Source organism: Ochotona curzoniae, unplaced genomic scaffold, assembly GCF_017591425.1.
Source record: "Ochotona curzoniae isolate NIBS_2020 unplaced genomic scaffold, NIBS_Ocur_1.0 contig_50, whole genome shotgun sequence".
Taxonomy (NCBI): Eukaryota; Metazoa; Chordata; class Mammalia; order Lagomorpha; family Ochotonidae; genus Ochotona; species Ochotona curzoniae.
The window spans coordinates 3129041-3142642 of NW_024466446.1; the positions used below are offsets into that span (position 1 = coordinate 3129041).

The window sequence follows — 13602 nt, forward strand, 5'->3', positions numbered from 1 at the left end:
ACAATTAAAGTTCTGTTGAGGAAGCAGGTGGAGGTGAGGGCAGGTGGAGTGTGGACGATGCTCAGCTCAGGGACTTCATTAAAGATGCTTTTAAAATGCAATTCCAATCAATTTGGAGAGTCCTAGAACATTGTAAGATACATGAAAACATGCTTTAAATGCCAGCAGCCAGTGAAAAGGGCACGGTCAGAAACCCTGCTATAAATTACGAGCCTTTCGCTTTCAAGAATGTGGAGGATACGGCACCGAAATACTCAGAATAAATATCAGGGAAAATCGTACAGACCTCTCATTCTACAAAGAATGAGTTTTCTTTTCGGATATCAGAATTGATTTATTTATTTTTATTTCTTACTTTCCATTTTACAATTTTGCAGGCGTGTTCTTCCTTCCCCTTGCCTGACCCCTTCACCATCACTTCCTCCCCGTAAAGAATGAAATTTTTTTAAGAGCTAGTTTTTTGGCCTTAAATCTTGATTTTTTTTTAAAATTCATTATTACGACATTTGTTCTGGTAGATATACATGTCAAATCTGATGATGACAAATACAATTGTGATTAAAAACATCAGTATAGCTGGCTTCTAGATTCATCGTCTACCTGCTTACATCAAAATTGAGCGAAAGGAACCATTGGCATTAAGGCAATATAATGTGAGTTCATCTTGAAGATTTTTCTTTATTATTTACTTCCTTCCTGGAATTCATGTAAGTGGATTGGTAATACATTCTTTCAAAAACGTGTACTTTGGCATATTTATGATGTTATAGATAATTAAGAATTATTTTCAAATCATTTTGTGCATGGACCCTTATTGAAGTGTTTGCTTTTGTATAAAATTGTTACACCAAATGAAATGCTGCTGCCTGAGTCCCCTCTCCCCATTTTCCCCCTATTTTAGTTTTCTGATTTTTAGACTCAGAAAGTTTTCCATGTATTTAATAGAATAATATTCCCATAGGGAGAAAAAGAAAAACACTATCAGCCACCAAAACCCACGGGGAAGAAATTGCTCGGGGGTGGTGGGCATGAAGCAGAGCGTGAAGGGCAGTCCCTGTGTGATGCTCCATCCTGCCCCGGGGGCCTTGCTTCTGCATCTGCCTCTGCGTTCTTGTCCAGTGGGCAGCTGTTCCACACTGTCCTCACTGGTGATTCCTGCCTCTGCCTGTCGCTCGGTCTGTTACCTTGGGATCCTGGTCCCCTTCGGTAACACTTGCTTCCTCCCGTCCCCTTCAGGGAGTCCTTCCCAGGTAAGACTGGAGAGGTGACTTGTTGCTTTCCCAGTGTTTCAAGTCTGAAGATCCTTAGAAGACTGCCTAGAATGAAAAGCATGGGCGTTGTAGCCACTGCTGTGGGTTCACTGCTGCATTCTACACCAGACTTTAGTAATAATTATTATTGCGAGTGGCTCAGCTCTAGCCATTGTGGCCATTTGGGTAGTGGACCAGTGGGTAGAAAGTCTCCTTTCTCTCTTTCTGCCCTCTCTGTAAATCTACCTTTCAAATTTAAAAAAAAAAAAGTGAAAATACCATTAAAAAAACATAGTGGTTTGAGACCATTTTTACTTCACAACATTTTGGAATGTGATCATACAGAACTCTGTGTTTTTGTGTTAAATTTTTCATATCCAGCAGATGTATCCTCTTCTGCTTACAATTTAGAATCTGTTGTATGAGTAATTAAAATTTTTGCAGTTAAAAAAAAATCTGAAAGATTTTAACTAGTAACATCCTCGGTTTTGTGGGGATTAATTTATAATCCCCTAATTTGGGTGCTTCATTTCATGGAGAAGCAAGAGTAGTTTGGTTTTAGGTTGTGGTTTTTTGTTGTTTGTTTTTAAAATAATCACTGGTTGGGTTTGGTGATTGTACTTCATGGTGTGTCTTGGTCATTTGTAATTTTAAACTCGTTATTTTTTTCTTAATGAGCGTATTTTGGCTGTAATCCCACAGTTTATCCAGTCTCCTCAATGTTTAAGGCCTGGGTCACTGAAGTATTGTACTGTTGAGTTTGCCGTTGCAGTCCTTTGCTTCCCTTCCTCCACTGCTGCCTCCTCTCACCAGTCCGAAGAAGGACGTCTTGGTAGCTGCTCACAGATGGGCTGGGTGGGCGGCAGTCACAGCAGGTGCACGAGTGCAGTCCTGTATTAGTGATGTGGGGTTGAGGCCTGTGTCTGTATTGATCTGTGAAAGGAAGGATTAAGACATAGAAATTAAATCTCAATTTATTATTCATTTACCCAGCCATTTAAAGCAAAAATGAAGTGTAACACCAGACTGACCTTTCAATGCAGACAGTGTGGTAGCTAATAGCCACTTGTGACAGGAGGCCACGTCTTTATCAGGACAGCCTTGCCAGTAACACCCTGATGACTCATTGTCTTCTCTTTTAACCACACTTCCCAGCTTTACAGTAAGGAGCTCAGGTGAGCCGAGAGCCTGACTGGATCCAAACAACAGGCAAAATGGCACTGTAGCATCGCTTGGGAGGATGGCAGGAAGGGACCACTGGCTCTCACTGTCCAACCTGCTGTAGGCGATGTTCTGTTAATTCTCTTGGTGGTAGACACTGTCAGTACCGGGATTCCTCACTGCTTTGGCTCGTAAGGGCGTTTCTGGCAAAGGGCACAACAGAAAAGAGTAAATAATTACTTCTCTTCCCACTGAAATGATTTTTATCAGTACTCTTAAACCCTGAGGACACGATCATTTCTGAAGTCAAATATGCAGAACGAAAACAAAGCCAACACAGGTACAGCCGAAAGAGTGCCAGTCTGGGCTTCATGATCTCTTCCCCTCTCCTTCTGAGCGTGTACTAGTGACCTTCCGGAAGTTCATGGGAAATGCGTGTTACTTTTTAATTCTGTTTTCCCAAAAACTTCTTCAAGTTCTGTGCGTGTCCTCAGTTCTCTAGAAGCCTTAGCTTTTGCATCCATAAATGAGTTGCTCGCATTGCATAACCACTCAGATCCTTGAGTTGATGATGTGGGATGAATTCTATGAAGTATTTTAATATTTAATAGCAGTACTTTACTATTCAAAAGCACCACTGTATTTGTTTGAGCTAAATATTACTCTGTACATTGGGGTATTCTAATGCGATGCCAGAGCAGCCTCAGCAGCGTATAAATCAAAGATGTAAAGTGACATGTTCTCATTCCATACGAGTGTGACAGTTTTAGCTATGAATAAAACATGGTACAGTGCAAGGTATAGTGGTAAATGTAATATGCAGAAGGATAGATGTGCATTTGAGTCAACTTCTCATAGACTACAGATGACTTGCAAGTTGCTCAGTTTCTCTCAGACCCTTTTTTAATAATAATATCTATCCCCTGGGCATGTTGCAAAATTAAATGAAATAAACGTTTCTTACATTGTATCTAGCATTGAAGTCAGTTCCATGTAAATGTTAGCAGTGTGCATGCGACATAATGTTCTAATTCTAACCACTGTTTGCATTCCCCGAGTTGTTGTAGTTAGCGTTCGTTCGGTTTGCGGCATCTCCGTGACGTTCTGTCCTGTTTAAGATGCGGCCGTGATTGAAGCAGTAGTAACAGCTAGGCCACAAGGGCGTGTTGCGCATCTGCTGTGACCCAGGCGTTGCATGTCTTCTAAAGCATCCTTCCTTGTCACTCCTGTAATGACTGCAGTGGCGCAGCAGGGGCAAGGTGGCAGCGCAAAACTTTGTTTTTCCTACGATTGCCGATAACCATAGTTGTTCTTTCATTAAGCTTTTATGACATTTGTGTGCTTTAATTTCTGCATAATGAGAGATTATTATTTTTTTCCTCTTTTGGAAGCGCTCTTGAGATTGATAATATCCCAGCGATTTCAAGATGTGACATTCTCACAATTTTCATGCCTCTAAATCTGTTAGACTTATTACATTTGTGCCCATATGAAAGTGCTCGAGTTGTGGTTTCGTTTAAGTATCAAAGCCAGAAGAAACCTAAGAATGAGGATCACCAAAAGGGTGACCTTGCCAGGTCCTCTCGGTGTAGTTCCTCTTGTGGAGCTTGTGCTGCGTAGCTTTTATATAGTACGTACTGGGTGATGTTATTACTAAGTAAGCTCATGGAGCTACTTTATATTTCCTGGAGGCCCTGTGACTGAAGTATCAGCAGGTGGTCAGCTACGTTCTGAAGCATATACTGCAAGACAAAAGAGTCGGGTCACCGCTGAGGTCTCTGGTGATCTGGCTCCGGAGTTGGTGTGAGAACCTGGGTCTTTGAAAGTGTCTGTCTTTGCTTGTATTTCTGACTCTAAGGAGAGCCAGCAGATGGAAGACCCTTTGTCCCTTGGGTTTCTCTAACTCTGCTTTATATATACATATACACATATATATATAATTTTTTTTAATGCACCAACACCAACATCTCCCAGGGGTATATGAGTTCTGGTTGCTGGTGAAGGCCTTAACAACAACAAAATTAGCCTTTGATATAGACCATTACTCTGAAACACATACCTGATGCTTTTGTTTTTGTTTTAAACATTGATTTTTTTGCCTGAACGAGAGAGCTCACAACATCTTCCATGCACTGGTTCACTTCCCAAGTGGCTGCAGCAGCAGCCAGGGCTGTGCCAGACCGAAGCCAGGAACCAAGAGCTTCTTCCAGGTCTCCTAAAAGGCTCACATGTACCCAAATACTGACACATATTTTTTTGCTTCTCTTCCTTGATTATTTGCAGAGAGAGCTAGATAGAAAATAGAACAACCAGGTCTTAAACTGGCAACCCAGTGAGGTGCTGGCATCGCAGGCGGTGGCTTTACCTGTTGTACCCCAAGCTCTTGTTTCCGAGATTCTTTTTCTTCCCATCTTTGTTCCAATTTAGACTTTGAGAGTGTACCACATCATGTTCATTTTCAGGTGACATATGTACTTTTCCATTAAAAAGGCTATCCCTAAGTAAATATACTTTATGTCCTGTTTAAAAATATGCTCAGTGGGAAGCTTAAATGATAGTATGTAGAATTTACTTTGAGCATAAGCAGGAAATGCAGGTTTGTTTGTTTCTACGATATATTTTTGTGAAAGAGAGCAAGTGATTCTTTACCCACTGGCTCACTCCCCCACATGTCTATAAGGACCTGGGCTGGAGCTGACCGAAGCCATGAGCATCTTCCAGTTCTTTCTGCTTTGTGGCTCTAGGAGTGCAAGAATTTGGGCCATCCTCCACTGTTCTCTCAGGCCATCAGCAGGGAGCTGGTTTGGAAATGGAGCAGCCAACTTACTGTACTGTAGTGCCAGAGTTATTTTAATATAATTTTAATATTTGAAAAGAACCCATTTTTTTAGCTTCCATGGTTAGTAACTGTTCTAATTTTTACTACTTATATTGTCTTTATTTTCCAGATGTCTTTGATTCACAGACTGTGTACATATTTTGAAATACTGAGAATTAGTTTTAAAGTACTGAATTGGAGAAGTATCCATTACTCTTTTAAAAATGGTAAATTTATATTCAGCGTTGTATATAAATTATACAATGGCCAGAGAGCTGGCGGTTGGAAGCTGGAAGGCAGGAGCTTCTTCTGGGCCTCCCTTATTGGTGCAGGGGGCCAAGGCCTTGCACCATCCTGCAGTGCTTTCCAGGCCACCAGCAGGAAGCTGGATCAAAAGTGGAACAGCTGGGACTCAAACCAGCACCCTTATGGGATGCTAGCATTGCGGGTGAAGAATTGGCCTTCTGTGCTACCACATCAGCCCCTGCTTGTCACGCTTGTAATGGTAACCATACTGTATTATGAACTAAGTTTTCAAGAAGCAGATACAGTGATATAGTACATCTGGTGTTCTTGAAGAAGGGAAGGGGCATTCCTTCAATGTGCGTTTTTTATTATGTATCAGTCATTGTGTATAAGAATGATGTGGCCAGTGAACTTACTAATTTTTAGGCCAGAGATGAAATTACTAAGTAGACACTGGTATTGTGTGTAAGGAAGCATAGTTTATTCAGAAGTAAGAGAACAAATACATGTTTATGTGTGAGTCTGGTTGTCCAGAGAATTAGGCGCATGAGTGAACTGAAGAGTGGCTCTCCAGCCAGTGAGGATAGGGAAGCCCAAGCTGGTACCTGAAGTAGAGACATTTTGTGCATAAAGAGGGAAGTAAGAGTGGAAATCTGCCCGTTAGGCGCTTGAAAGAGAGATGTGGTACCTTGAGCAAGGTCGGTGGCAGAAAGAGGCACTTCTTCCATCTTCTAGATGTAACAGGTGCATTGTGGGAATGCAGACATTCTCATTGGCTAGGAGGGATGAACAGGTGGTGAGTAGGGTGAGCATAGCAGTTTGTGATGTTCTGCTCCACAGACCCAACAAGTCTATTACCTACACAGCTCCACGGACTTGACTGACTCTGTGACCCACACCAAGAATTCTCTTCCGAACATAAAGGTGTCAAATGAAAAGCATTTGCCATAGCTCGTTAGTGTTTTTGTTGGCTACAGGGAAAGTTCTGTATTGGCCCAGCAAGGCTGATCCAGGCTCAAGTTGCTTGTGTCTGCAGTCAGCTAGGCATTCTAAAGTAATCTTTCAGCTCATGTGACCTGTTACGTATGTTGTACATTTGTCTGGCAAGCTAGCCAAGATGTGTTCTTTTGACAGTAATCCAGAGGCCAGGAGAATCTGTCTCAGGTTTGCTGCTATACCTTTGGCCAAAGTAAGTTCTGTGGCTAAACCTGGCATTGGCGTGAGTGTACCAGCAGAGATGGACAAAGGGAAGTATGGAAAAAATGGCGGCCACTATTGTAGTTAGTCCAACACAGTGGCCTTGGTTGTGAAGAACTGCCTGTCCAGTAGGAACTGTACTGAAGCCAGCATGGGAGTCAAGCTGGCCCCACATCTATGTGAATTCCTGCTTGTAATTTCACTGCTTTCACACTTGCATTCTTTGTTACCGCACTGGAACCTTGGCAGCCTCACCCTCTAAGAGCTTAGCAAGGAATATACACCAAGATAGGCACCTGTCTTGCTTGAAATAACAGAATATTGTTTCCAAGACAACTTTGATGAAACCCATCCCAGTTTTCTCTAGGTTTGAAGCTCATACAGGCGTTGTTGTCCTCATTCCGTGGTGATTTCTACATGACAGTAGTTTGTTTGGAAACATGCCTGTTGTTCTTTAAAATATATGCTTAATGCTAGATTAGAGAACAGCTTTTTTTTCCCCTGTTTATGCAAGCTCATTTCTAAAGCATTTAAAATAAAAAACTTGGGCATGTAAGGTATTTAAAACTCCTCTGCAGGTTGTTTTTAAAACAGATCAATTTCAGCATTGAAATGTTAGGAATTCAGCCAAGGAAGATTCAGCTTGGATTGTATAGCTGTAATGATAATGTGTGATAACCATCTTCTTTGAAAGGGATTGTAGCAGCAAAGTTGAGCCTGTTGAATTACATAATTTCAAAGTGTTTGCCAGCACACTGTTTAGGGGGCACTGTTCAAACTTTTGCTAAACCAAAGCAAAATGAAAGATAGATTTTATTAGGAGATACTTAAGTCAGAAGAATAGTTATCACATCATAACTAAAGATAGCTCATTTGAATTGAACAGAAGGTCATATGTCTGCACGTCAGTTATCACACTTAACTGCTTGGCAGAATATTAGGATGTAAAAGAACGTGATTTCTAGATTTTTTTTTTCCACTTTGTCTTAAATTAAAAATATCTCATGTTTGCCTATTACTTAAAGTATTTTCAAGTTAGGAGGAGGTTCACGATTGAGACATTTTTGATTGAGTGCCACATAAATAAGAAAGTGTATATACCAATCAGATCATGTTATATGATTATATATATATCCTTTTTTGAAAAAAGATTTTAATAATTTTTATTACAAAGTCAGATATACAGAGGAGGAGAGACAGAAACATCTTCTATCTGATAATTCACTCCCTAAGTGAGTGTGTTGTCCAGTGCTGTGCCAATACGGAGCCTCTTCCAGGTCTCCCACTTGGGTGCAGGGTCTTAAGGGCCTTGGGCTGTCCTTGACTGCTTTCCCAGGCCACAAGCAAGGAGCTGACTGGGAAGTGGAGCTTCCAGGAATAGAACTGGCACCCATATGGGATACTGGCACATTCACGGCGAGAACTTTAGCTGTTAGGCCACTGTGCCGGGCCTGATAATATATCTATCCTTAATTTTAATACACTTGAAAGGAAAAATATCATGTGGTTTTTCACTCATCTTTAGCACTCAGCGGTTTGTCTCAGGAGATGATATATTGCATGAGTGTATCATATCTTATCCACTGCTATCCTTTTTTATTCATAATCTGAAGTTGGAGAACATTTTTGAAGGCCAAGTTCATCATTTTGCAATATAAATATCATTTTTGGAAAAATGGTATAGATTAAATTTTGTAGGGACTCCCCAATGTGGAGATGAGGCAAGACTGAAAAAAAAAAAAAAACCAAGATGGGGAGAGGGGAAAATTGAGTCTAGAGATCCTTTATACAAAGGACGGTGCTTCTCTGTACTTTGACACTGAGATTTGATGTGGGTGTGATGAGGGGCAGGTGTGTAACTGGACTCTCTTGGCCTGCCTGCAGTTGGAGTCCTCTGTCCTCGATCTCACTTCTCTGCTAGTGCGTACCCTGGGAGACTCGATCATCAAGGTCTCTGGTAGCTCAGGGGAACCCAGAAAGAGTTCCTGCTTCTGCCTTGGCCTCTTGGCCATTCTGGGGTTGGACTAATTCATGAAAGAGCTCTTTGTTACTCTCTGTCTCTTTACTTTCAAATAAAATCATTTTTGAAAAAAAATATGAAGACCCCTCTGTGCTACTGTTATCATTCAAGAGAGAGGGCAGAGGGTATGTTAGAGCATTTTTCTAGTTGTAGCTCTTAGCGGTCAAGAACATGCTCTGAGATGGCTGGGACAGAGCCGTGTTTGAGCCAGCTGGTTTTTAAACATCAGTAAAGCATGTCTGATATTAACTCCAGTAGTGAATTGAATGTGTCCCTCCAGAAGAAGTGATTAAGTTCTAGTTCCCTGTTGCCTAGGACTGTGACTTTGTTCCTGGGTCTTGGCAGGTTTTGTGTTAAGCAGGTTAAGCGGAGGTGATGGTAGAATCAGTGCCTGTCAGGTACTTGGGGTTTGAATATCACCTATAAACTGGTTCCTGATGACCTTAGGAGGGGAAAGATTCCACCTGGATCTTGACAGACATGCATGTTTGTTCCATGTGATGTCATGGAGGGCAGCCTTCACCAGAGCCTGTGGTGCGTGGTTTGGATGTTGTATCTCCAGGACTGTGACACAAAACCAACGTCTTTTCATTATAAAGCACCCTTCATCAAATACTTCATTATGATAACAGAAATCCAACCAAGTCCATAAAATCTGCATTCTTGTTCTCTGTGAGTCCCAAGTGACCTTCAGGTACAAGTGGAAGTGAGGCAGCAAGCTCACTCCTGCTAGCCCCGCTGTCATGTTCATGGGTCAGTGCAGTCACACCTAACAGTTGTACAGAAACACGGTTGGAGTGGACACTTACATTTATGAGGCTGCCATGGGTGTGGAGTCCATGTCCTTGCGCAATGATTTTTTGCATTATTGGTCCGATTTTCTGCATCATCTGTCTCTTCAAAAGCATCGCTAGTGGAGATTCCAGAGATTTTTGTTTTACTTTTTAAATTTTGATGTCCTTTTCATTTTTCATCTTTATAGAATTTATAGATTTCCCACTTGATACATGTACAATAGAATGCTTGTGTCAGTAAAGCAGATTCAAACTCCGATCTCTTAGCCCTAAAGAAGGGAGCCCAGCTTTCCCTTGGCGCCTCTTTGGTCCTGTTTTTTGATGTCGCCTTGCTGCTCTGACTTGGTTTCCTGTGTCTCTCACTGCATAGGCAGTCCTTAAAAGCAGAGAAGCACCTTCTAGTGTCAGTGCTTTGTGACCTTGTGTGGCTTCAGCCACTCAGGATTTCAGGATTGAGGTTTCCTCCTGTGACAAACTAAGAGGATGAAGCAGCCAAGTGCTTCCCGAACCACCACTGGACACAAACGCACACATGGTAGGTACCATGCATATTCACTGTGAGTTTGGTAGATGGGTGATGGGGCTTCAGATACAGGGAAGCACATCTGAACAACAAAGGGCTGGGTGGTTTCTTAGTGGACGATGAGCACTCTCTTGCCTTACTTGCTAGAGCTTGTTGGAGCTGCACACTTCCCATATCGAAGGCCTGCGATGCTGTTGTTCGCTTCCCAGGGTTCCCACCATCCCTTCACACTGTGTCCCGGAGGACAGATCAGTAGCCTTGGGGCCATCCAGTAGTCTGGACAGGATCTGTTGTTGCAGTTCTGGTGGTGGTGTTTGTCCCATTGTTGCTGGCTGTGTTGGTTTTATTTGTTTGTTTGGTTGGTTGCTTTTGGTTTTTCTTTCCCAGACTGAAGTTAAACCCCCTTTTACTGTGTAATTAGAACTGGCCTTGAGGTTATTTGCTAATTCTTGTAGCAGTTCGCCTTGGACTTCCCCCATTCCTTCATCTCACGCTAATGGTAGATTGGTAACCACCCTTACAACTATGATTGCATGTCCCAGTTCTGCTTTATGTGGCATCTTGACCATTGAATTACTCTCCATGAAATGATATGTTGTTGCTGTTGGCACAATAGGATTGTGGTGTGGATGGCATCCTTGATATTTTGAAAAGTGTTCCTATCACACAGATTGAGCTTGCAAATAGAAGTGCTGAGTGAGCATAAGTGCGTTTCAAGAAATTTTTTATTGCTGTTTAGTTGAACTGATGGTGACACTAAACACCAAGACTTTGATGTTTTATACGGCATTCTTCCCCACTAATTAACTGCACTAATGAAGTTAATTAGTGGGGAAGAATGCCGTATAAAACATCAAAGTCTTGATGTTTAATCACAACTTAAAAAAATTTTATACTCTCCAATTGCCAAACATATTCCAATTAACTGAAGGAAGGTCAAAAATTCTTTTTTCCTCTTTTGGTCTTCAAAGCTTTTCTAGACTTTTTTTTTCCTAGTTGGCTATTGGTTATTTGAGCTCCAGTGTTAATCCAGGCAAGCTGACAATGGCACGCAGAGGCCAAAATGTCTTCCCACCAAGATATAAACCAGCATAACTGAAAGAACTTGACTTCTGCAAGAGCAGTGAAGACTACTTCTATAATAGACTCTTGGGAGTAAAAAGCAGCTCTGTGTAATGAGTTGTGTTAGTCTATTTTCTGTAGCCAGAACAAAATACCTACAGTTGAATATTAGTAAGGAAGAGATGTTTGTTTAGGTCACAGCTTGGGAGACTGAAGTCCAGGGCCAGGCGTCCCCATCTCTTTCTGGGGAATGCCTTGTGGAAAGCTTTGCCCGTGCAGGAACATGTGCCTGGCCCCCAGGTGAGACGGGGAATCAGAGTCTCTCTGAGAACAGCTGACTGCCTAGAGTGCTAGGTGACTCCATTCTGAGGGTCGCACCCCTGGGACCTAATTCTTTTGCACTAGGCCCACAACTCAAAGTTCCTATTCCCTTTCAGCATCATCACTGCAGGGGCTAGACATCTAATCTGTGACCCATTTACACACACTCAGACCAGTTCCCAACCAGCACATGTTTTTTTCCTTATACTCTGCTCTTGTTAATTAAGAGCTCCGTTTTCCTGTATGTTATTGTGTGTTGCTCTTCTGTCGTGGCTGATTGGTTCCTTGGTGGGCTAAGGATACAGATGGGGCTGTACTTAAAAGTGTGTGAATGAGGCGTCTGTAAAAGCTCACCATGGCAGTTTTCCGCTCACCAGTAGTTTAGTGACAAGGACAGGAACTCCTCCTTTTGTTATTTCCTTGCTATATGTATTGTATCATTTTTATTTATTTATTTTAAATCAAGCGCAGTTCACTGTAGCAATAATGTAATTCAGATAGGCTATTATTGTAATTGACCTTGGCCATGAATGGCCTTGGCTTTTACCACAGTTTGCTTAATACCCAAGGATGGCAAATTACCTCGTAATGCCCACTTTATTGAGATTATTGTTTTAATTATGGCACTCAAAATATATCACTTTGTCAGCATTGTAAAGTCATGCATGGGAACACTGCTGGCAGAAATGTGGAGAGAGCATCTGGCCTCATCTTAGGAGGACAAGGTAACTGAACTTTCGCTTCCCTCCCAACTCCAGCTGGCATTAAAATACACCTCTTTGCAGTGTTCATCCTGCTCCAGCCGACTGCATGGCTGTGGCCCTGAGCTAACTGTGCTCTTGAAAAGGTCTTCAAGGTGATGTGGTGCTAATAGGTGGGCAAGTCAAGTTCATTAGGAGCTGTAATTGACAACAATCACAGTAGCTTGCTAATTATTTGAAGGTGCCAAAGGCTAGAGGTTGTCAACTATAGAATTACCTAGGAGCTTTCACAGTTGATCAGGCTCTTTGTCAGGCTCACTCCCTCTGGTGAGAGCCTAATTTATTGCTCCAAGGCAGAGCCTGGTGATTCTGCTATGCCAGAACTATTGCCAGGCTCTTGAGTCCTTCGGTCTGCTGGTTGTCCCACCCTGTTCTGGTGCTGCAACACCATTGGGGATCTTTGCTACTCTGTGCCTTGCTCTTACTCTGTTTCCTCTCAGACTTAGCCTGGCAACCTCCTATTGGAATGCTGCCTCCTCCTTCCCCAGGCAGTTCCATATCTGCCCCACCCATGGGAAGACTCGAGAGACCGACACCAAACCTTCAGGAACTTGAGAGGATTGCTTATTCGCTGCCTTATTAACCGGACTCTTCAGATTCTCTATCTGTTGATCCCATACATATATTTTACTTTTTTTCTCTGTATGTGTGAGGATCAGAGTTGTTCTGGGGCATGCATCTCAAATACCTGTGATCACTTTGTGGAAACTTGATTTTGATTGATTATATTGGTGTAATAAGCCTACTGGTTGTCCTTTAAGGTTAGCAGCCTTCCAATGGGATGCTTAAGAGTCCTGCCCTTTTTAAAATTAAGAACCTCTGCCAGGTTACATATACATAAAGGTGGCTTTCTGACATTGACAAAATGGATTCCGTTCCAATTTTTTACATATACACGGACAACTTAACCTTAAAGAACTTAGTGGGCTGCATGGTACACGTGGATAGCATCCTCCAAGTTTATCAAGGAAGCAAGAAAGACAACTAGGTTTGAACAAGTGGTGTGGCTTTTCCTAGAGACAGGAGGCATACTTCTACCTGCTCTCAAGGAAAGCTAGAGGCAACATGCACCCCAGCTTTCCTAGTCTAGACTGTAATTTAGACATACAACTTGTTTAGGTCAGGTTGCAGAAGCTAGCATGAAAGGAAGGGTGATATGCCTACTGGTTCATGTAGCTCATTTAATTGCAACTGTACATTTGGGTGCTGTCACAAAATACCATAAGGGTGGCTTAAACAATAGCAATTTTTATTTTACCATTTTACCATTTTCAAAGCTGGGAGATGGTATGTTTAAGGTATTGGCAATTAAGTATCTGGTTGAAGGCCCATTTCCTGGCTCATGGATGGTCCGTTCTGGCTGTTTCTTTGCTGGTAGAAGGGGTGGGTGAACTTTGTGTATATTTTATAAGATGGCTTATAATTCCATTCATGAATTATTAAATCTAC

General features: G+C 42.0%; 1 protein-coding gene across 24 annotated transcripts in view; it reads left to right on the forward strand.

Annotated features, from left to right (window-relative positions):
- TLE4 (TLE family member 4, transcriptional corepressor) overlaps positions 1 to 13602 on the forward strand; it is a 130450-nt gene that overhangs the window by 85349 nt on the left and 31499 nt on the right. The window contains exon 8 of one of the 24 annotated variants that reach the window (XM_040988810.1): positions 9325 to 9336. The exons of the other annotated variants lie outside the window; for them this stretch is intronic. Coding sequence (XP_040844744.1) covers positions 9325 to 9336 — 12 coding nt within the window. The remainder of the gene's footprint in view (positions 1 to 9324; positions 9337 to 13602) is intronic. 24 annotated transcript variants of the gene reach the window in all.